We start from the raw sequence: 21,621 nt of genomic DNA, 5'->3' as shown, positions 1-21,621 counted from the left end.
AAATTTCCTCGTCGAAGAGACGGACGAGCGTTACGAGTATCGCATCTTGGTGACCGGAAATCGCGAGCCGCCGGTGACGATGGAACGCGCGACGACGATTCGAATACCGAGCGAGAGGTTTCGCGACTACGGCTCTCCTCTTTCCTCGTTCAGGGTCGCTGTCCGATTAATCGATCAATTAATTCTTCGGCTCGTTTCAACGCTCAAGCCAAATGATACACCGAGAGAACCGCGTACAGGATCAGCCCGCAAATTAATAGTAACGCAACTACGTAGAATATCGCGCACATCGTGACCGTGATCGCTACGATGAAGGGGACAGGCTTGGTTACATCGACCACGTTACTCGCGCATAACTTCTGCGCGAAATAAATAAATACACGCGTACCGGGTGGACAAGAAGTAACCGCACGAACCACCGAACGCGATTCACTTTTCTTCCGTTTGCCTCGTTTTTCGATACTTTCGCGAACCGCGATGGAATTTAACGAAACCGGAGTTCTCCGTTCACGACTCGATTTCGAATATATTTTCCTCCACGGTGGAGTTTCGCGAAAATTCAATTGTTCATTTATTTCGATTTTTAACGTTTTTATTCGCGACGCGGTTAAGCGAGAATACAGTTTTCGGTTTACCTCCGTTTCGAACACTTTATTTACCGTGAAATTCAACGTGAATTCATTTTCGTCGATTCGTATCTTGGCGAATTGTTAAAATATTCGCGCGATTTCGTCGAAGAGTATTTCTTTTCATCGAACACGTACGGATGAGATGTTACACTTACGAGAGAATTGCTCGCATTAATGTATCGATAAATACTTTAACATCGTGGAACGTAGCTGAACGAATACTTGGATCATTTTCGTAGGTATAAATCAACGTAATCTTAGAAACAGTAGTACGAAACATTAAAGCGTGTAACCATAGGAGGAACGTAAAAGTTTGATCTTAGAACGGATACTACTCTTCCTTTCGCTTTATACGATAAGTCGAGCCGACTTATCTGCTCGCGATACGTACTGTTATTGTTTACTAGAAACGCGTGGAGAACGATGACAGTACTTTTATCTTTGACCTTCGCAGGCATTCCTGCGAAACTTCACCGCGGATAAGAAGTATTCATATGACGCGAAAGGTAGATATTTCCGCGCCCGAGTTTACAGGGTGTTCCCGAAATAGGTGGCCAAAGTTTCCAAGCACATTCCGCGCATCTTGTGAAAACGTTTCGCACGAACATGGATCCACGAACGTTCTTCCTTTCCAAGTTGCAATCACGAACACGTTTTATTTAATCAATTTAACCGAAACTACGAGTCAGACTCGTGGTGCACGACCCGAACCAAAACGAGTCGTACAAAATCTTCGATCACGGTTTCCACTTTTACGTACCAAGCGGAAAATATTCCGGTTGCAACTGGAACATCGCTCCCATCTTACGAACATTGAACCAAAATGTCAAGAGTCCACGAGACAATTCGTTCGCGCGAAATAACTAAAAGTTGAATATTTTAAAGAGTTGTGCGACAAGAATACCTGTCAAATCGAGTCACGGATACTGTTTCCGTTCTCTTTCCGTCGAAAGGGACCGATAACTATCGGAAGACTCGATATTACGATCGGTGCGCAAATGAACAAAATTTCTGCCTGGATTAAAATCGCAACGGGGAAAAAATACGAAACGGTTCGAAAGAAAATTCGAATCTGAATCGACGAACGAAATAACGTTTCGCGACGAACGAATAAAAATTTGAAAACCGCCCGTACGAATAAATCGTACGTTGGTTTCGCTCCCGGCTACGAATCAATGTAGACACACGGCGGTAAGTACGAAAATTGACAGCCTCTATCCAAGTGTCCCAGTTTAAATTCCCCTGGACTTTTATTTACGGGGACCATCCGAAGACTCTTTTACGATACCGTTCGTTCGTTGCTGTCGAAAATTCGTATTGTCCCTTCGCGCGAGAAAATTCCAAGTACGCCGGGAGAAAGAAGAAATTTTTTCTTCTTCTTCTTTTTTCTTTTTCTTTACGTCTCTCGACGATTTGCGAGACGTCGATTCGCGCAATTTCTTTAACGAACGGTTCTTGCGAAACTTCGTCGGAAATAAAAGGTGTATCGTGACTCGGAAAACTTGCGTTTCTGGGTCAATGTTTCGTACGACTCTTTTTGCACCCTTACGATGAGTAGAATATTCTAGGTTAGGATGAGTAACAGCTTATACATAACCGTGGCTCGTTTTCGCGCTACAAATGCACACGTATTTACCTACCCTGGTACGATTATATTTGATTCAATCCTAAATCTCGCGTTATTACTACGACGTCTTTATTACGCGAACGAGGGAACTGTACGCGCGATGTATAGACCGAGATAACAACGTGCAAAGATGCGGTACCGCTTTCGAACCTAACCTCAAAGATACCGGATAAACGATTAAACGCGAACGAATCGAAACGAAAAATAATAGATTCGGGTTCAATTGTACGATTTCGACGCAACGAAACCGTATTACGGTGATCGGTACAATGTGCTCCGAAAGTTCGAGCGGGTTGTTTCCGTGCCACCCGGTATGTTTGTTCTGCAGCTGTCGGCTGGAATACGCTCGGCGCTAAAATCGAGCGTAACCGATGTAACAGTGACACAGTCGCGAGCCATCGTCGGTGATACGATATCGTGTATCAGAAAATAATGAAATTCGTACGAGCGCGTGTGACGTTTCATTATCATTACCGATATAATTGCTCGCTGGTTTATTATGAATCTCGCGCGGAGGAACGAACGTTGATTAACGAGGGATCGCGAGCGGGCGTATTAATTACATCAATCCGCGCGTATAGAATATTTACTCTTTTACATAACGCGCGACAAATGCGGGCGCGGATTTATCCGGTGCTGTTTAATCGAGAATCGAACGTTCGTCGTATCGTTTCGCAGAAACGAGTGTAACGCGTAATCCCCGCGACGTCCAATAAACATATTTCGTTTATCGCGGCACACTTTTAACGGAACGTTAACGACACCGCTATGATCAAATATTCCAAACCCGTATCTTGATAAACAAACTACCAAGCGAAAGAACGGGATTGTGACGCGCGAGTCGTTTCAATCGCTCACCGAAACGAACAATCTTCGTTTTAAAATTACACAAATCGCGTAATGTTATTACAAGCTTCCGTAATAAGAACAAAAGAAATATATTACCCCGTTCCTCGAACCCTCCGTAAATGTATATATTTCCTTCCAGATGGGTTAGGTCTGGGTTAGGTACAATGTTGGGTAAAATGTTAAAAAATACAATCAAGAATCGAAGATCAGTTTCTTAAAGACACGTTTCGTGTAAAAGAATTCGTGGTTCCAGGTGATATTGTTCCTCGTGGATCGATGCTCTTGTATATTAAATATAGACTTGTCCGCACGTTCGATAAAGGAGAGTTCGTGGTACCGGGTGATATTCTTTCTCTTAGGTCGATGCTTTCTTATATTAAATATAAACTTGTCTGCACGTTCGGTAAATAAGAGTTCGCGGTTCCAGGTGATATTCTTTCTCGTGGGTCGATGCTTTTGTACTCTTTTTACACGACACGGGTGTTAAAACGATTAGAGGTTCCCCGGCGTTAATTCTTACGCCGGTGAACGAACGTTTCTTTGTCGTTGAAGACTTCTCGGTAGTTCGAACACAGGATCGTAATGTTTTCGAAAAAAACAACGCGTACCCTACACCCTGTGGAAACCTTTAACAATTTTTCGACCGCGTGACTCTGTAGCCTGAAGACCATCGTCGCGATTTTAAACTCGGCTCTCGTACGATTTCAAAATCTCGCGAAAGGATCGGAAAACTCCGTCGCGTGTTAAATTTCGAAAAATTAATCGTCTCGAAATGATATTTCGAGATCGCGATAAAACAACGACAAAACTACTGACACGATTTCACGATTTTTTCCCCACAGTGGATTCCTGCACGAAGAAATACCGCTTGCTATCGTTGCGATCTTAAACTCGGTTTTCGTACTATTCCAAAACCTTGCGATAAGGATCGGAAAACTCCGTCGCGTGTTAAATTTCGAAAAATGAATCGTCTCGAAATGATATTTCGAGATCACGATAAAACAACGACAAAACTACTGACAATTTCGCGATTTTTTTCCTACAATGAATCCTTGCGCGAAGAAATATCGCTCGCCATCGTCGCGATCTTAAACTCGGTTTTCGTACGATTTCAAAACCTTGCGATCAGGATCGGAAAACTCCGTCGCGTGTTAAATTTCGAAAAATTAATCGTCTCGAAATGATATTTCGAGATCACGATAAAACAACGACAAAACTACTGATGATTTCACGATTTTTCCCCCGCAAAAAATACTGTTTACCATCGTCGCGATTTTAAACTCGGTTTTCGTACGATTCCAAAACCTCGCGAGAGGATCGGAAAACTCCGTCGCGTGTCGAATTTCGAATAATTAATCGTCTCCCGGGATATTTCGAGATCGCGATAAAACAACGACAAAACTACTGACACAATTTCGCGATTTTTTTCCCCGCAAAAAATACTGTTTACCATCGTCGCGATCTTAAACTCGGTTTTCGTACGATTCCAAAACCTCGCGAGAGGATCGGAAAACTCCGTCGCGTGTCGAATTTCGGAAAAATTAAAACGATTTCGCGACTTTTTTCCCCACAGTTGATCCCTGCGCGAAGAAATACTGCGGTATCGGAAGAGAATGCGAGCGTTCACCGAACGGCACCGTGGCTCTTTGCGTCTGTATACGAAAATGTCCACGAAGACATCGACCCGTTTGCGCGAGCAACGGTCAGATTTACGATAATCATTGCGAGCTGCACAAAGCAGCCTGCAACGCTGGCTCGTCGTTGACCAGGAGCAGACTCATCAGATGTCTACATCGCGGTAAGAATACGAACAAAACGATCGTATCGGATCGAATTCACCGCCGAGTGACTGACTGTTTTGCCTCGGTGTGCGAATCGCCCCGGACACGATTCTCGTTTTTACGTCGCGCTGTTGTACCGCAAACTCGATCAGGAGTTGAGCACGAACACGAACACGACGGGGATTTGAATAATTGGAAGTTCCGAAACGCACAGACACAGATATTATGTTTCGGATATATTTACTCGGGAAGTTTAGGACGCTGCGTTATAGAGTGACGTTTTAGCTCAACGAACCGGAAGCACAACCGATCGGAGCCTTCTGCCCGAGGCCGTTTTATAATGTACGGTGCGCGATCAAATAATTACGGACACTTTGAAACAGCTACTCATTCGAAGTTTGATCGAGAATGGAATCGTAAATGTCCTCGCGGCGATACCTTGTTTTTTTAACCAACGCAGAGATTCGTAAGAACAGCTTGCAATTATTTTAGAGCTTCCCTGATCCGAAATGTACACGTATATGAATATTGAATCGCACAAGCCCCTTTGCATTCGTATCCGATAAATATTCGATCGAGAAAGTTATATTCGTAGGGCGTCGCGGCGACCCAGAAATATAAGAATACGCCGAAAGAATATCAAAAACGGTCAGTGACGTGACCAAATACCGATATGTATGTATATATATTTTTTTATCGCGGAAGCTTTAAGACAGTCGTAAGATGTTGCTACGAACAATGTGCATTTTCAATTCCAATCTTGACCGAACTTCGAACAAGTACTTTCAAAGTGTTCGTAATGATTGTCCTCTAGGAGGGCAGAAAAGATATAGAGTATCGGTTGAAAAATATCGGTGGCCTTGAAATTAAAAGAAAAGTAAAAAAGACTGACTTTGAGGAAAAAACGATTATTTTCCACGGTTACGTGCAGCCTCTGAAACGGTGAAACTTCGATCCCGTTTGAACGTGACACCCTGTAGAGTACGGGATTGAAATGCGTGGAAAATGTACGAGTCGCGTACAAAGTACTATTACACCCGACGCGTCTGTTCGAACGTGAAAAATAGCACCCGGTGTGTAATTAAACTTCTCAGATATCGAAAACGCGCACGTACGGAGGTTCAACCTCCACGTGAACCGAACGTCACCCAGAACCGAGAACACCGTCTCTTACCCGAGATCCAGGAACCGTAAGAAGGATGACTCGAAAGATAACTTGATCCCGGATAAGGACGATTTGGATTTGAAGGAGTGCACGAATCAAGAATACGAAATAATGAAGGTAGGTCGAGCACAATTTTCATTTATTTATCAACGCGTTAAAGTTCGCTCCCGTTCCGCTAACGCGACGTACAGTTCGCACTCGATTAAACACCGTACATCCGGTAACAAGTTGTTTCTCCCTGCAGGATAATTTGCTGCTGTACAATCACGCGCGATTAATGGCCCAAGACAACCATAGCAAGGAGTACCTTGTCAGTATAATGTTTTCCCATTACGATCGGAATAACAATGGTAACCTGGAACGCGAGGAATTGGAACAGGTAGCTAAGCGCCGCTGCGATCTTTGTCGATCGAGTCGTCTCACCGTGAAATCCGACGTAATCGTTCCTGTCCTCTAGATCGCGGAGAACGATGATTTAGAAGAGTTGTGCAAAGGCTGCAATCTGGGACACATGATCAGTTACGACGACGCCGACGGAGATGGTAAGCTGAACGTGAATGAATTTTACATGGCGTTCAGCAAACTTTACAGTGAGTACGCTTCTTCTTTTTCTTCTTCTTCTTCTTCTTCTTCTTCTTCTTTCTTTCTTTCGTCTCCTTTTTCTTTCTCACTTAAACGCTATACGGGTCTACCGATGAATTTTCGAATTATTAAAATCGCACCACGATCCCATTCAAATGTTCGTTCCGTACGCGCGATTACTTTTAACAAGAGTCGGGATGAAAGCGTTCCGAGATTATTACGCTCGGTTGCTTCCCGTTGAAGGCGATCTACGAGAAACATCGCGTGGATTCGAGGTGTGCTTTCTTCCTTAGTTTCAAATTGTTCGCAGGCGTTTCGGTGGTGTCTCTCGACAAGTCACTCGAAGTGAACCACATATCCGCGAGAGTGGACGATAACGTTGATATAAAATGCGACGTCACCGGCACACCGCCACCGCCGCTCGTCTGGCGGCGCAACGAGGCCGATCTGGAAACTCTGAACGAGCCCGAGGTGCGAATCAATTTCGTCGATTATCTCTCTCTCTCTCGACAAAAAAAATTCGGTTAAAAGACCGCGTGCAACCGCTCACGGCTTCAATGGTTACGGTAAAAGTCGGCTTTCGTGTGTCACTTTCTCCTTTCGATAGATACGAGTTTACAACGACGGTAGCCTCTACCTGTCGAAAGTGCAGCTGATGCACGCTGGGAACTACACCTGCCACGCGATCAGAAATCAAGACGTTGTGCAGACCCACATACTGACGATTCACAGTGAGTCTCCCGATGACCCAGGTACGTCCGTGTACACGTTCACGTCTCGTTTCACGTGGTGTTCTTTTACGCGTTTAGCCGTCCCCGAGGTGCTAGTGACGCCTCGGTTACAATCGAAACGCTTGGGGGAAGAGGCGACCATCAAGTGTCACGTCGCCGGTGAGCCACTCCCGCGGGTAGAGTGGCTCAAGAACGACGAGCCCTTGAACCACGATCAACCGGACAAGTACGATCTCGTTGGAAACGGGACGAAGCTGATCGTCAAAAATGTCGACTACGCCGACACCGGAGCCTACATGTGTCAAGCCAGCAGCGACGGTGGTGTCACCAGAGACATCAGCAGCCTCGTCGTTCAGGAACAACCCGCGCCGAGTACGTGACCAGTGGAACTTTTATCAAACTTTTTACCCGTCCTCCTACACGAGACGATTTGGCGTTGCCAAGTTGTTCCTCGCGCGAGAGACAGCTCGATGTCTAGGTAGCACAGCGATGGGACAGCCATTAACCCTTTCGCTACGACGGACGTCCATAGTCGCCCTCCGTGAAACACTTTTCGTATTGTAGCGAAGCTGATTTGTCGACGAGTTCAAGGAACTCTGTCGGATTCATTTTTAGAGAAATAAACTCTAACGATTACTGTACCTGTGCAATTTATACTTGCACACTTTTGGCGCGGATCCTCGTCCAGCGAGAACGTTTTAAAAACCGCATGTGGAATATTTCATATTTCGATGTAAACGGATCGATCGGTATAAATTTATCGAGAAATTATGATTAGAGAAAAATTTCACTTTGTTCAAAAATTACAACGTCCGCGCGCAATTTGTACACTTTTGGCGCGGATCCTCGTCCAGCGAGAACGTTTTAAAAACCGTACGTGGAATATTCCATCTATCCGATGTAAACGGATTTATCGGTATAAATTTATCGAGAAATTATGATTGGAGAAAAATTTCACTTTCTCCAAAAATTAGAATCGCGGCGATCGCTGTAGCAAAACGGTTGAACGAGTAGAGAAATTAACAATCGGCTGACAGGAGAATCTATAGCGCGGAGAGTAGCAAAAACAAAAAGCAGCGAGAGAGTAGTTGATCGATGGATGTTAATAATGTTCTGTCTCTTATCTAGCGACCGCGAGCGAGGAGCGCAGGTTTTTCTCTTTCCACGAGTGGGGTATCCTGGTCTACGAGCCATCTGCGTGTCGTCCACGACACGAGATTCGATCGACGGACGTGATTCCTGGCACTCAGGTGAAACCGTCGGCATTACCATAGTCGGGACAAGATCGACTGACCGCTCAAGGCTACTCCCCCCACTTTAAACCAGACGCGACTCTCGTTTTTACGTCGCGCTCGTCTCTCCGTTCGAGAGACAATGTGAACGTAGATTCGCGAATTTTCACGGAGACAGATGTGCAGAGACCAAACGACACACGACGGGGACGACTCCTCGATGACCACGATTTGTTTTATCTACTTATTTGTTTACGGGCCATCCCATTAAAAATACAGAAACCGTATAAGAATAACAGCGTTAAAAACGATCCAGAATCGAACGTAACTGAAGCGCATAAAAAGAAGTAACATCGAAGAAAGAAGACACGATAGATAGAAATAAGCATACTCTATACGGTAATGTAGGGTTAACTTTCACTAGAATCTGCACGGTTAACTTTCGATCATTCGTCGTCGTCGTCATCGACGTCCCATCCCTTCGATCCCTTCCGTTCAACGTCTCGAGCTCAACGAAACCTAACTCGATGAAAAAGGGAAGACATCATTACATCTCGCGTAATATTGCGTATACAGTTCGATTTATGTCGTGTACGAATTGATTTCAATAGAAAGAATCCGAAAATCGCGTCGATAACATTTTTAGAAAAATAACGCAAAAACTACGGAAAGTAACATTTTGTATATTGCACGATCAGTTTTTTTATCTGTCTCGCTTCCTCCTTTTACAAAAAGGATCCTGTAAAGAGTTCAATTGGCTGGCAAATCTTACGAAAATTGACCGTGCATCGCTGTACTTTGGATTTGAGCAAATTTACATTCCGAGGGAAAAAGTTAATCCGATCGTTGTAGGTGTTAACACGGAGAGACGCACGTTTACATCCCCGTTCTAATTTGCAGCCTACTAACTCCCCTGTTTGTCACCGTTTTGTCGATCTTCGTCACCGTACTCGACCAATAGCATCAATGCGCGTAACGGTGGAGGAGCTGGCCGACAGTAAACTATAAGTAAATGTAAACACTCGTTAGCCATTTTCTCACAAACGGTAGAAAGATGGTACAGAATGGGAACTCCTCGATGACCTCGAGCGGTCGATTCATCTTGATCCCAGTGTTCAATTTTAACGTCCAACGTGGTCTCGTTTTTACTCGTACTTCGTTGATTCTGTATTTTAGGAACACGTTTGCGGGGTGAAGGATGTCCCTTGCTCCTGGGGCCGGGCGATCAACGTGGCGAACCGGTACGTGTACGTGAGCCAACCGAGCAAAGACCGAGTACTCGTTATCAGCAAGATTCAAATGGTTATCGTCGACGTGAGTAAACGATACCTGTCCTTCGTTCGTCTCCACCGATTGTAAATGCCACGGACTGGTCGAACTCTGGCCGAATTATTCGCGCAGGTGATATCCACCGATAAGAATCCCGTTCAACTCTGGTACGTGGTTTCCCTCGATCAAGTGTGGGTACTGAACTGGCGAAACGAGAAGGACATCGGTGTGAAAACGGTACAAGTGATCGAGGACGCCGGTCAGAAGAAAAAGCACCGAGCCATCCGACCGGAACCCATCGACGCGCAGTTCGACATCATCGAGAACATTTACATTCCCGAACCGCAGGTAAATCTTTCGGTCGTGTTGTCCGATCGTTGATCCTCCGACGATCGATGTTTCCAGCGCATGGATCGATACATGGATCTTCTTTTTCCATTATGTCATCCGATCGATCGCCTCGACCGTTCCGAAGTAAACAATCCCCGGTTTAAGTTACTCGTTGCGAATCGAGGAGATCGACGAGGCTTTCGCGAGCGTGGGTCGAAACGGACCCACGCTAAAGCATCAATCCTCGTCGAAGAGGGTACACTGTACATATGTTTATCTGTCCAGGACATCGAACATCCGTTCAAGTACGGTTACGTGAGCCACACGAACCAACGCAACATGTACAAGCTCGATCTGAAGAACATGAAGTACACGCGTATCGCCGATCTGAGTTCCCACAACTGCGTCCCGACCACCGTGCAGTTCTCGGTTCTCTGTAAGTAATCGAACGCGTGTAGATTCCGCGGATTGGGAATTCGAAAGTAACCGTTACCGTGTTTCAGACGGTTTCGTGATAATCGAATGTCGGGAACCGATCACCAATCGTCCAACGGGTCAAGTGGTCCTGGATTACCTCACCGACACCGTTCTCGTTCACAAACCGAAACTTTTGGGCAGGCCGACGATATCGCCGGATTCCAGACACCTCGTCACACTGGACAAACAGGACTCCGGTGTCACTCTCGTCGTCCAGGAGATATCATGTAACTCGAATCCGTTCTCTCTCGCAATATAGTACGTCGCGTTAACCTTTTGGCCACGAACGACTTCGGTGCAAAACGCATACCGCGTGCGGAAAATCTCCCGTAAATACACGCTGAATGCTCGTAGACGCGTTTACCGCGCGTGTACAACCGATCGTAGCCAAAGGGTTAAATACTGCCAAGTTTCGTATCGATCGACCAACGAGGACTCCTTCTTCTTTCTTTTCGCCCCAGCTGAAGGTCTAAAGTTCGCGTTCGACGTGAAGACAACGTTGAACATCAGCGATATCGCGCTCTATCCGTCGCAGACGACACACGGCTACGACATCTACGCGTCATCCATCGACAAAGAGGACATCCTTTTCCTCGATCTGTCAACCGGTGAGATACGAACGTCGGAACATGGTTGTCCCACCGCCTTGAAATCGAGATCTTTGCGACACTGCGAGGCTAAGTAACCAGGAGTTAAAGAGTCCGCGTACTTCTGAAATCGTTCCGTCGTTTCGTCAAGATCGCGATCAACTTCGACGCCGTAACTCGCAATCGATCGGAACAGAATCAATTAGCCTAAGTCGCTTCTTTCGTTTTCAACGACGTCGAGTACCGTTCGTCGCTGTTACGCGCCGCGAACTTGCCTCTTGTATTCGAAAGGCAGACAGATTTGTGTAAAAAAGGAGTAGAAACGACGGAGACGAATCGATCATTTCGAACGGTCGATCGATTTTGTTCAAACTTGTGGCTGCGGAGCCTGAAAGTCTCCCGTGAAATCTAACGAAGCGACAGTTGCTGACGAAATGTACGGAACTATCTTCGAGGAACAAAAAAAGAATAAAACGAACACAGCTTCGCGCCGAAAATATCTCTAACGGATTTAATTTTCCGCAGATTCCTACAAATTGAACATTACCGTTTCCTTTTGCAGGTAAAGTAGAAATGATAACCGGTGTCGGGAAAGCCACGCCGCCAAATCTAACCAGATGGGGGAACCCGAACAGACCGATCGTACACAGCGGAGTGTTTGGCAAATACATGGTCAGCCCTTCGAGCGACGCGCTCTTCGTACTGAACGGGGAAACCCGAACGATAAACTGCGAAATCGGTGGCCTGGTACATCCCGGGGCAGTGGTATGGTTCACAGTGTCTTTACATTAAATAATTGAAAATTTTTGACAACGACACACAGAACGTTTAGATAGATAATACTAACGAAGCACTGGAAAAACAGCGAGAAGAAACAGATACCGTGCATCACCACCGCGTTGTTCGATCGTAAAGATAGAGTAAACAATTTTCTGTTCTTTTTTTATTTCGTTCATTTAGATTAGAAGAAGAAACGATTAAAAGAAAATTTGAAAAATATATTCTAACACCAACACCATTACTCGTGGTTATCGTTGAATCGTTAAGGATTTTCCGAGTATCGCTCTTCGATAATTGTGACGTATTTTTGACACCATCGAGCGACGAACATTTTGATCGTTACAAACGCGAACATTTGTCGCGTAACATTATCAATAAGACTTTTTAATGTACATACATACCAAAGATCGTCTTTTACATATATTTAATGTATCTAATCGTTACCCTATCGGTGGCCTTAGTTTCCCTCGATTTTGCATATCCTTGATCTTTGTATCTATATCTTTCTCCTATTCGGATAAATTTTCAATGGCCATAAACGGTGCAACTAGCTTCCCAGATAGCGATCCAGGATATTCGTTATAACGTATCCAACACAGACTGTAAATTTAAAATACGGTTTCACCGATACCTGAAAAACTTGAAAACCTGACAACGTTTTTATTTACAACGACATAGGTTGGAAACCTTTTTAAACGATGTCGGGAGTCAATAATATATTATAGCTAATCATTGATCCGTGAATTGTATATGTTAGCCAATTAACTAATTAGAAAACGAGAAATAGTCGTGAATTTACAAGATCCGAGTGACACAAAAATATAGTACAGTATAGTCCACCTCCAATCAAGGCGAGTTATTTCGACCGAGAAATTCGAACGATCCATTTCGCGGTACTAACAATTTTTACAATAAAACATTGTACGATGACGTTATTATAATACAGTTATCGGGCCACAAATAGCACACTGACAACGGTTATGATGATTATGTATTATAACGCATGCGTGTTTCGTGTGTATGTGTGCGTGTGAATACGAGCATTAACATTATATATATAATATATATATACATACATCATACATACATACATACATACATAGATACATACACACACGCGCGCATACATACACACATCATACATTCATACATACATACATACATACACACGCGCGCGCATACACACATCATACATTCATTCATACATACACACACACACACACACACACACACACACACACACACACACACACACACATACATATATCTATATACACATATAAAACTTTAATTATTGTTTTATATATATATATATATATATATATATATATATATATATATATATATATATATATGTGTATATATACAACAAGTAAAATGAATATCTTGTAACAAAATTACAACAAAACTAATTTAATAAATAATCTGCAAATACAACGTTTGTTTTTGCTACACAATGTACATGCAGATTACAAATATATGTTAGCAGTCTTGTATCCGTTCGGGTAAAAAGGAAACGATGATACAGTGAATGGTTACAATGTATCGTTAAACGGGCATATTTTTAAGTGTCTTCTAATCGTAACGTTCACCTTTTATTCACTAATAAATTACGTCTGTTCAAAATCCTGGAGTCTACGTTTAATCACCTACTGTACAAATTCGACGTACGTTAACGTTCTATAATCCGGTATAAATACGCTCAGTCCTTTCCAAATATTATACTTAATGTACCGCACACAGGCTCTGCTTTCACATCGAATGTCACTGACGATACGGCGATCGCAACAAGAAAAGTATCTTTCGATCGAATGGTTAACGATCGCCGAAGAAACACACGGCCTACGGCTAATGATAATTGACAGTCAGCGAATTCACACATTTATATCGCACACGCTGCACTGTCTATATGATACTCGCAAATGGAATTTCAGAACAACGAGAGGTTTGTGAATGGAAGGAAGGGAAAGAGACGCGAAGGAGACAGACCACGAGCGGATCACCAGGAAAAATAGATAATGAATTGTGTAAGCAGTTTTCCATTCAATACGACGTAGTTTGATCAACACGTAAACGCAACACTTAGTAAACCTCTCTTTCAACTTCCAATACCCTTTCCTCTTCCCCACCTTTTTTATCTCACTGGCACTTCTCCAGATTCGCCAGGTTCTTCGATTCAGCACTGGTTATATATTGCACGGTTTTAAATTGGTCCCTTGCCGACTGTAAAAAAGTATATAAGCATTGCTAAAATCTTCGTCCTGGGGTTTCTGTCTGCTCGTGATTTCGTCATTGTAGTAATACCACACATCGGTGCGAGGATTTTTCGCATACGCCGTATAGTGTCCAGCCGATACTCCTACGATACCATTAAAAACATAAGAACTTGTATAGAATAACATCCAGATGTAATTCTTATAAAGGGATAAACGATATGTACCTCCAAAATGACAAACACAGGCGTAAAGATCGTACAAATGTCGGCCTACGCTTAAACCAACCAAAGGGAATGTGACTTTATCGTCCAACTTCATGCTAGCACACTCGTAAAACACAAATCTATAACAAGCATCGTAAAAAAAAATATGATCGATGTCGTATTAAAGAAGAATACAATTTGTATATTATCGTACAACTAACAATAAACATACCGTTTCAAATACACTATAAGGAACTTGGGGTATCTGTGAACTGTGAGTGTTTTTGTTGCGCACTGATTTCGTTCGCACTTGGGGCAAAACCAAGGATTGTGTTCGTCCAATGTTTCACTAAAAGTATACAAAAATCATTAGTCGAAGCAATAATTACACGAATAAAATTTTTGAAACAACAAGCCATTATTATTATTGAATGTAAAATCAACCTCTGACTAAATGCTTGAAGACAGTCGTACAAAGACAAAGGATGATGGGGCCTCTGTTTGCTAACACTGACATGATCGATAGGAGATGGTATCTTAGGAACGTGTTCCGTATAACGCACAGCTAAAGTATCGCCATTTTGCAAAACTACCATCCCAGTTTCTGGTACACTACAGCCTGTACAGTGTGCAGTGTAGATGCAACGAGAACAATGATGACCCTGCAAGAAATTCTTTTTATTTGTCAGCTTCTTTTACTTGTACGATGGAACGATTATTCGTTAAATTATTAATATTCATGGAGTTAATTGATACAATGCTCTAACCTGGCCTGTAACAAAATGTAGTGTGTAACTTCCTTCTTGCGGCATGTTTCTTCTCACGATATCATACAAATCTTTAGCGTTCATTCTTGAAGGTAATCTCACTAAATGCGGATAACCAAACAGCTTCGTCCCTTTACGATTGTTTGTTGTTTCGTTCGTTGTGTCGTGCCGTAAAACCAACGGAACGTTTAAGATCCTAACTGCAGGCCTCGGCCGGCCCGTTTGATCTATTTTAATGAAGGATGACGGAGTCATGTCCGTTGAACATACTGGACACATTTGTTCCGTTTGATGCTTGAAGAACTCCTGTTAATATTCAATACATCAATAATGTATAATGCATCATAGATAAAGTTTACCATTTGCATTACATGAAATTCGGTATATAAATTAATTAAATTCTTGTCTACTGCTTTCATCACCAGATGGCTACTAACGTAATCCATCTTCATAGTCTTATTTATAGGAAATCCCGTCAACTTTTCCATCAACAATTGCAAAGTTTGCTAGATAATATCTTCCTAATGAATTCGTTAACAAACCGTTACTTTCGACGAATAAAAAAACAAAACAAAAAACATTTGCCCTTAATAACAGTAATTAAACAAACAATTTTATTTGTGATATTATACAATCAATGATAACAATATCTATTGCAACGTACCGTCGCTAAAGATCAAAGTATAAAAAATACCGACGTATATGTGTAATAACCCTCAGTACACAGCAGCTTCAGATTAGTCTGAATTGAGTTCCAGAACATAAGCAGTCTGGCTTGCGGATTGTACTCAAATAGCGAATCATACGGGTTTCCACCTTCTCGTTTCCATGCGCCTCAGCTTCAAACGAAGCTTCCCGGGCTAACTGGTAACGCAAAGCTATTTCTGGTTCCCGTACGTACCTTTATGATACCGTCCGGCTAGAACGTTCGTGGATTTAATCTCAGACCTTCCCGGGGTGAAATAGTGGTAACCATGTACCTTGCTGGTGCACCCCTACCGCTAGATTGAAGCTGCCGTTTTCATCATTGGGTTTTCATGAAGATACGAATACAATATCGTCAATAATACGGAAAATTAAAAAGTTAACGAGGAAATCTTTTTATTCACTATCGGACACCAATTTCACCGATGTATCATATGAATAAAACAACATTAAACAGTAAAATAAAACTCACCTCAATGCAGGTATCGCACATAGCGAAGTTACAGCTCTTCGCGCTGTGCCTCTTCAAATCTCCATCCAAATCCTCGAGGCAAATCGTACATGGAACTTCCTCTCGCGTAATTGTACACGTTTGACAGGTGTTAGCGTCCATCACACGATCCCCGCCCCCATCTGGCACTGAAGTGTACGCGTCAGGAGGTTCCGTGAGTTCAAAGGCGTATATAGATCGATTCGTATCATTGATGTGTCTCAAGAGTATATTGTCATCCTTAAATTTAAAACCTTGATGTACAATCCAACAGTGACATTTCCGTCTAGTGCGATAAGCTACAGCAAGCAAGGTACGTAAATCTCGATACCTACGGTGCAAGGGTAAAATAATATAGTCGAGAAGTTGTGGCCGCATGCGGACCATTAACAAGGAAATGGACAACAAGAAACAAAATCAAAAACAGGAAAGGGAAACGACAAAAACGAGAAACTGAATCTGTACGATGGACTGTAGCCCCGTAACTAAGATCTTTACGCTACGAGAGTGTTCTTCCATAATGTTTGTTCTTGGAGGGCAGTATCAGCGACTACCGAGACTGGTCGATAAACCGCTTTCTTCACCCTCCATAATTGTCCTGTTATGAAAATTAAAACCCACGCACCGTTTCACATAAAATCAAAGGAAATTAGACTTCATTCCTACCAAAAATAAATAACTTCAATTTTTACATAAATATTATCAATGCATAAAAGGAATGTTATTAGATTGACAGTAAAATTGGATATACTGTAAACTCTGCCTATTATGAGTGATTTTGTTATCCAGACGATTCTGTTGAATTGTAGATTTGTATTAAAATAATACAGGGTCACACATTGTGTTGACCAACTGAATAGAAATTTTTTAAAATATATGTAAATATAACATATATAACTTGGTAACAACTGTATTGGAAACGCGTGCACTTCTGATAGTCTCGACTATCACAGATATAACGGATTAAATGTTATATGCTTACCAAAATCTTTGATATATGGTTTTCTAAAACTTCAGCAAGCGCAATATTTGCTACTGCAATGTTTTCCTTGTCAAGCGTTTTTAATAGTTCCTCTTTCAATTTCCCAATACGCGATTGCTTGTTTAATGAAACAACACACTTTATTGGTTGATCACCATTTGCAGGAACGTACGTAACATTCAATTGTCTCTCTACTGCATGAGGTAGTGGCACTGACAAATACATAAAAGGTTCGTACGTGACAGAAACGTGTTTACATACTGCACAAACAACCTACAATGGAAAAGAAAATATGAAAACTGCTGCTGTTCTTAATTTCTGTTATATACTTTGGATAAAAAATTTGAAAACCAATGTGTATCAGCAGAATGAGACTTGCATTTCATGCTCTCCAAATCAAGAAGGTGTAGCTACTGAATGTTAGTGTAGGAAACATTTTGCGGTAAAAGCCGATTATTTCAGGCATTACCTCAACATACAGTCTCCATATTGTACATATAAAATATTACACAAGATGCCAAATTTACCTTGCTTTTAAATTGTCCCTGGAAAGTATCGACGATAATACTCCTATTAGACCTTAAGTGTTTTGCCCAATGTTTGTCCGCCTCGATTTCATCTTGTGCCGCTATTGCACCATTTCCATAACTTTGAGAAACCCGCATACACTGAGTACTAATGATTCCATGACCGTCGCGTTTATGATTCTTTTCTTGATCATCCAGTCTCATACGTTTTACATTACACTTTTCTAAACCATTATCATATTCTATGTCTGAACCACTAGATGCATAATCCACGCCACAATTGACTTTTTGAACATTAACCTCTTTTATTCTTTTGACACTGACGCTTTTATTATCGAAATCATGGTTCTCCATTAGATTCGAGTTATCCAAGGGCATTCTACGAACATTTTCTTTTGGAAACTTTTGAGAATCATAATGAATCTCGTTGTTGCATTCCTGTTGTGTTACTAAGAAATTTGCATTGCTAGTCTTTGCTTCTTTATGAATATCGTAAAGACCGTGATATTTGGGAACATTTTTTGAAAGTTCAATTAATGTATCCAACCTTAACGAAGGTGTAACTTCATTTTCCTTTTCATCAACTTTATTATGAATGAAAGTGTTCGATTTTGCTTCAACAGTTTCATCGGAATCAAGCGTCTCCTCGTCATCATCGCCATCGTTTAGTGGAGATCCACGTGGTGAATTCACAATACTATCTAACTCACCTATTGGTGAATCTAAATCTGAAGAATAATAGTTTGTATCAACTTGTATAAGTAATCAATATATATTATAAAAAAAAGTTTATGATGAATATTTCTACCTCTAGGGGAACCAGCCATTGTAACGTTAGGACTATTAGGACATTCTGGTGATGGCAAGCAATCATACATTTCCAATAAATCTGTATTACAGTTGGAATTACTAGTGGCAGTAACTGGAGACATGACCTTTCCGTTTGAATTCTCAATTGAATTAATAGAGTTGGCAGTGGTTGTAGATGATGGAGTTTGACAATTTTTTGTACATTTTGCTGTATTCATTTGCTCGTGCAAAGAATCCAATAAAAGAGCAAGAAATTCTTGACAATCATGCTACCAATTATTATTATTCTTAATAATTAATCCAACATTTCAGTATCAAATATGTAATTTTACAAAAAGTGAAATAAATGTACCTGTCTATAATCTTTAAATTGTGAGTGATATGCCCCTAAGGTTTGTTTAAATTCTGTTGGCCTGAGAACCCTATATCTGCCAGACCACATTTTCCCAAGGAGTACACTAAAATGTGCCATTAGTGATCCAGGAGGAGGTAGTTTCTCCCCTCTTTGCTGCAAATCCAAAAAATGTCGCAGGATGGGTGGGGTTGCAGTTAAACATTGCAAACCAGCAGCCATAAAACAAGTATTACCAAGATTATGAAGACCACATACACCCGCACGTAAAACTACATCCTCTAAAAAAACGAACAAATGAAATGTCTCTTGCTTGAATTCAGAGAAAAAATCTATTTAAAAATAATATTATTAATCCTTTCAGTATATATCCAACAGCTGCAAATTACTCTTGCACAGTCAAATGACAATTTTAGCAATGATCGATTCTATGTTTGAATTCAAAACAGATATATATTATTATTCACTAAATATTGTATTATCTGAGTTATTGTTATTTATTGCATTGTAGTAGAAACACTCTCTGGACTTGGAATAGTGTTTTGCAGCCAATTAGCCTTATACCAAATGGATTAACTTCAGATACAAGAATATGAAAACATTTACACCTACCCATTGGCGAATCATCTTGGGAATCTCCACCTTCTGAAAACAAATTGTTTAAAGCTGGAGCACCAGGTGGTAAAAATGGACCATGTTCTATACCAGTTCCACTATCACCAATAGGATCTGCACCAATGTCTGTAAAATCATTTAAACTAGGTGGTGGTGGTAGTGGAATGGCATAATCTGATGTAGAACCATTTGCTTCGGTCCTATAATAAAAATCAAATTAACAATTTAACTTATGTATTACATATTATGGTTACTAAAGATCTTTATAATAATAGTGATTGTACCATGTGTCTTCTATGCCCATATTAACTTCAGATGAAAGTAATTTATCCTCTTGAAGGGTGAGAGTATGGTCTAAAGATGATGTCAACGGACTGAGACCAGTAGATTCTAATAACTCTGATATCTCTGGGACCTCAGGCAGGTGGAAAATTCCAGACGATCCTATCATTGAAATATTTTCTACTTCTGACACATTCCCTTTATTGTCCATTCAGATAATAAAATACTAAATATTACCTAAAAATGTAATTATAATAAAAGAAAGAATCAATAAACATTTATAAAATAATATATTATGTTTGTATTTTATTTTAGCTTGAACATATATTTATTAATATTAATTTGTCTCTAAATGATTTTAGTTAATAAATTTTTATATTTAATTGAAGAAAAGTTAAAACTTATAATTTTCTGAAATAAAAGATACAATTTCAACATTAAAGCTGCAATGCATACAAAATTTGATGTATACACATAAATATAATAAATTACAGACTTGTCCAATACTGTATGATAAAGAAATATATTTACAATAAACAAAAAGATTAAACAAGATCTTATTACTTGTAACTTTGTTTTTCACAAAGCATTGTCTAAATTATCTTCTATTCATACTAGATTCAACAATAGACAAAGTACACAAAAACGTGTATCATTGCAATACATATGAAATGATTAGAGTTTAAAATTTTGTAAATTATATTTAAATTACATAGAATTATCAAACAATACTTAAAATCATCCTAACCTAAGATGTCGGGAACGATTACCGCGAATTCTTTGGCGTCCTAATCTTGTAAGGCGGTAAACTCCTCAAGGAACAATTATTATCGATAACAGGATTTTTTACTTTTTAGGAGTAAGATTATGTTATATTGGTTAGTACTCTGATCAATATGGAAGAAACTGAATTCTGTAGTCTATAAAAGTACACCTAGACCTTGCCCATTCAAATCGTGATCATTCTGTAAATGTTGCAACAGGTCAAATTTGACATAAATGTTCATGTAAAATTACACTATATTGCGATGAATATAGATAAGTAAAAAAAAAACAAAAACAATATCCACTTACTTTACTGAAAATCCACTTTCTTCTTTGTGAAATATCTATACCGCCATTGCAGTAAACGGCATGGTCAATGGATGCGCTAGAAAAGGAAGATTCGCTTACGGCGCTTCAGGAAGTCGGCATATTTTTCAATCCGCATATGGGTACTTCCTGCTTGCTAGGGAAATTCTATGGCGCGCTCAAAATTTTCAAAAGTTAGCTCCATAATAATTTGGATTAAATAAACGTTTTTCTTTATGCATATAAATGTTTTCTAATCTAAAAAACAAAACATTTGTATGCATATAATAGATAAAGATTTGTACATATATGTTTACTTTATTTTAAATAAATTAAAATAAATTGCTTCATTTTGTACGCACAATGTTAGATATATGTGACAATAAATGTAGAATAAAAACAAAAAAATGTATGTAATTTTAACAAAATAGACGTATATCTTAATTTAATTTTTGTTTCATTGCATAAAACAAATAAAATTATCCAACTAAACTCATATATGAATAAGTACATTGCGTGTAAAATTTTGATAAAAACTGCCTTTATTGTGCCGACTTCCCTA

The 21,621-nt window shown here is 40.7% G+C and overlaps 2 protein-coding genes across 6 annotated transcripts in view; one reads left to right on the top strand and one right to left on the bottom strand.

Annotated features, from left to right (window-relative positions):
- Fstl5 (follistatin-like 5) overlaps positions 1–13,283 on the top strand; it is a 100,356-nt gene extending 87,073 nt beyond the window's left edge. Inside the window, exons 4-17 of one of the 2 annotated variants that reach the window (XM_076307350.1) lie at positions 4,679–4,903; positions 5,981–6,168; positions 6,296–6,430; positions 6,509–6,641; positions 6,944–7,104; positions 7,241–7,364; positions 7,443–7,736; positions 8,493–8,614; positions 9,773–9,910; positions 9,998–10,213; positions 10,481–10,631; positions 10,699–10,899; positions 11,134–11,280; positions 11,822–13,283. In XM_076307350.1, the coding sequence (XP_076163465.1) occupies positions 4,679–4,903; positions 5,981–6,168; positions 6,296–6,430; positions 6,509–6,641; positions 6,944–7,104; positions 7,241–7,364; positions 7,443–7,736; positions 8,493–8,614; positions 9,773–9,910; positions 9,998–10,213; positions 10,481–10,631; positions 10,699–10,899; positions 11,134–11,280; positions 11,822–12,051 (2,465 nt within the window). In that variant the 3' untranslated portion in view covers positions 12,052–13,283. Of the gene's footprint in view, positions 1–4,678; positions 4,904–5,980; positions 6,169–6,295; positions 6,431–6,508; positions 6,642–6,943; positions 7,105–7,240; positions 7,365–7,442; positions 7,737–8,492; positions 8,615–9,772; positions 9,911–9,997; positions 10,214–10,480; positions 10,632–10,698; positions 10,931–11,133; positions 11,281–11,821 lie in introns of those variants that run through there. The other variant, XM_076307351.1, reaches the window with a different exon arrangement.
- Positions 13,284–13,436: 153 nt separating this feature from the next.
- On the bottom strand, positions 13,437–21,122 carry LOC143144710 (ubiquitin carboxyl-terminal hydrolase 4). 4 transcript variants are annotated; one of them, XM_076307392.1, is made up of 14 exons: positions 21,063–21,122; positions 20,737–20,953; positions 19,991–20,225; positions 19,704–19,906; positions 19,092–19,372; positions 18,738–19,008; positions 17,930–18,657; positions 17,403–17,675; positions 16,403–16,660; positions 15,226–15,531; positions 14,903–15,120; positions 14,691–14,807; positions 14,480–14,598; positions 13,437–14,398 (listed from the first exon to the last, which is right to left on the bottom strand). In XM_076307392.1, the coding sequence occupies exons 3-14, from the start codon at positions 20,197–20,199 to the stop codon at positions 14,226–14,228; spliced, it is 3,156 nt and encodes a 1,051-aa protein (XP_076163507.1). In that variant the 5' UTR covers positions 20,200–20,225; positions 20,737–20,953; positions 21,063–21,122; the 3' UTR covers positions 13,437–14,225. The 4 variants fall into 4 exon arrangements, with proteins under 4 accessions (XP_076163507.1, XP_076163509.1, XP_076163508.1 ...); XM_076307394.1 differs by having other exon boundaries at positions 19,991–20,150; XM_076307393.1 differs by lacking the exon at positions 20,737–20,953.
- Positions 21,123–21,621: the final 499 nt, after the last annotated feature.

Source organism: Ptiloglossa arizonensis, chromosome 3 (assembly GCF_051014685.1).
Source record: "Ptiloglossa arizonensis isolate GNS036 chromosome 3, iyPtiAriz1_principal, whole genome shotgun sequence".
NCBI lineage: Eukaryota > Metazoa > Arthropoda > Insecta > Hymenoptera > Colletidae > Ptiloglossa > Ptiloglossa arizonensis.
Note: the sequence above shows the minus strand (reverse complement) of the source record. Positions and strands in the feature narration are given on the sequence as shown.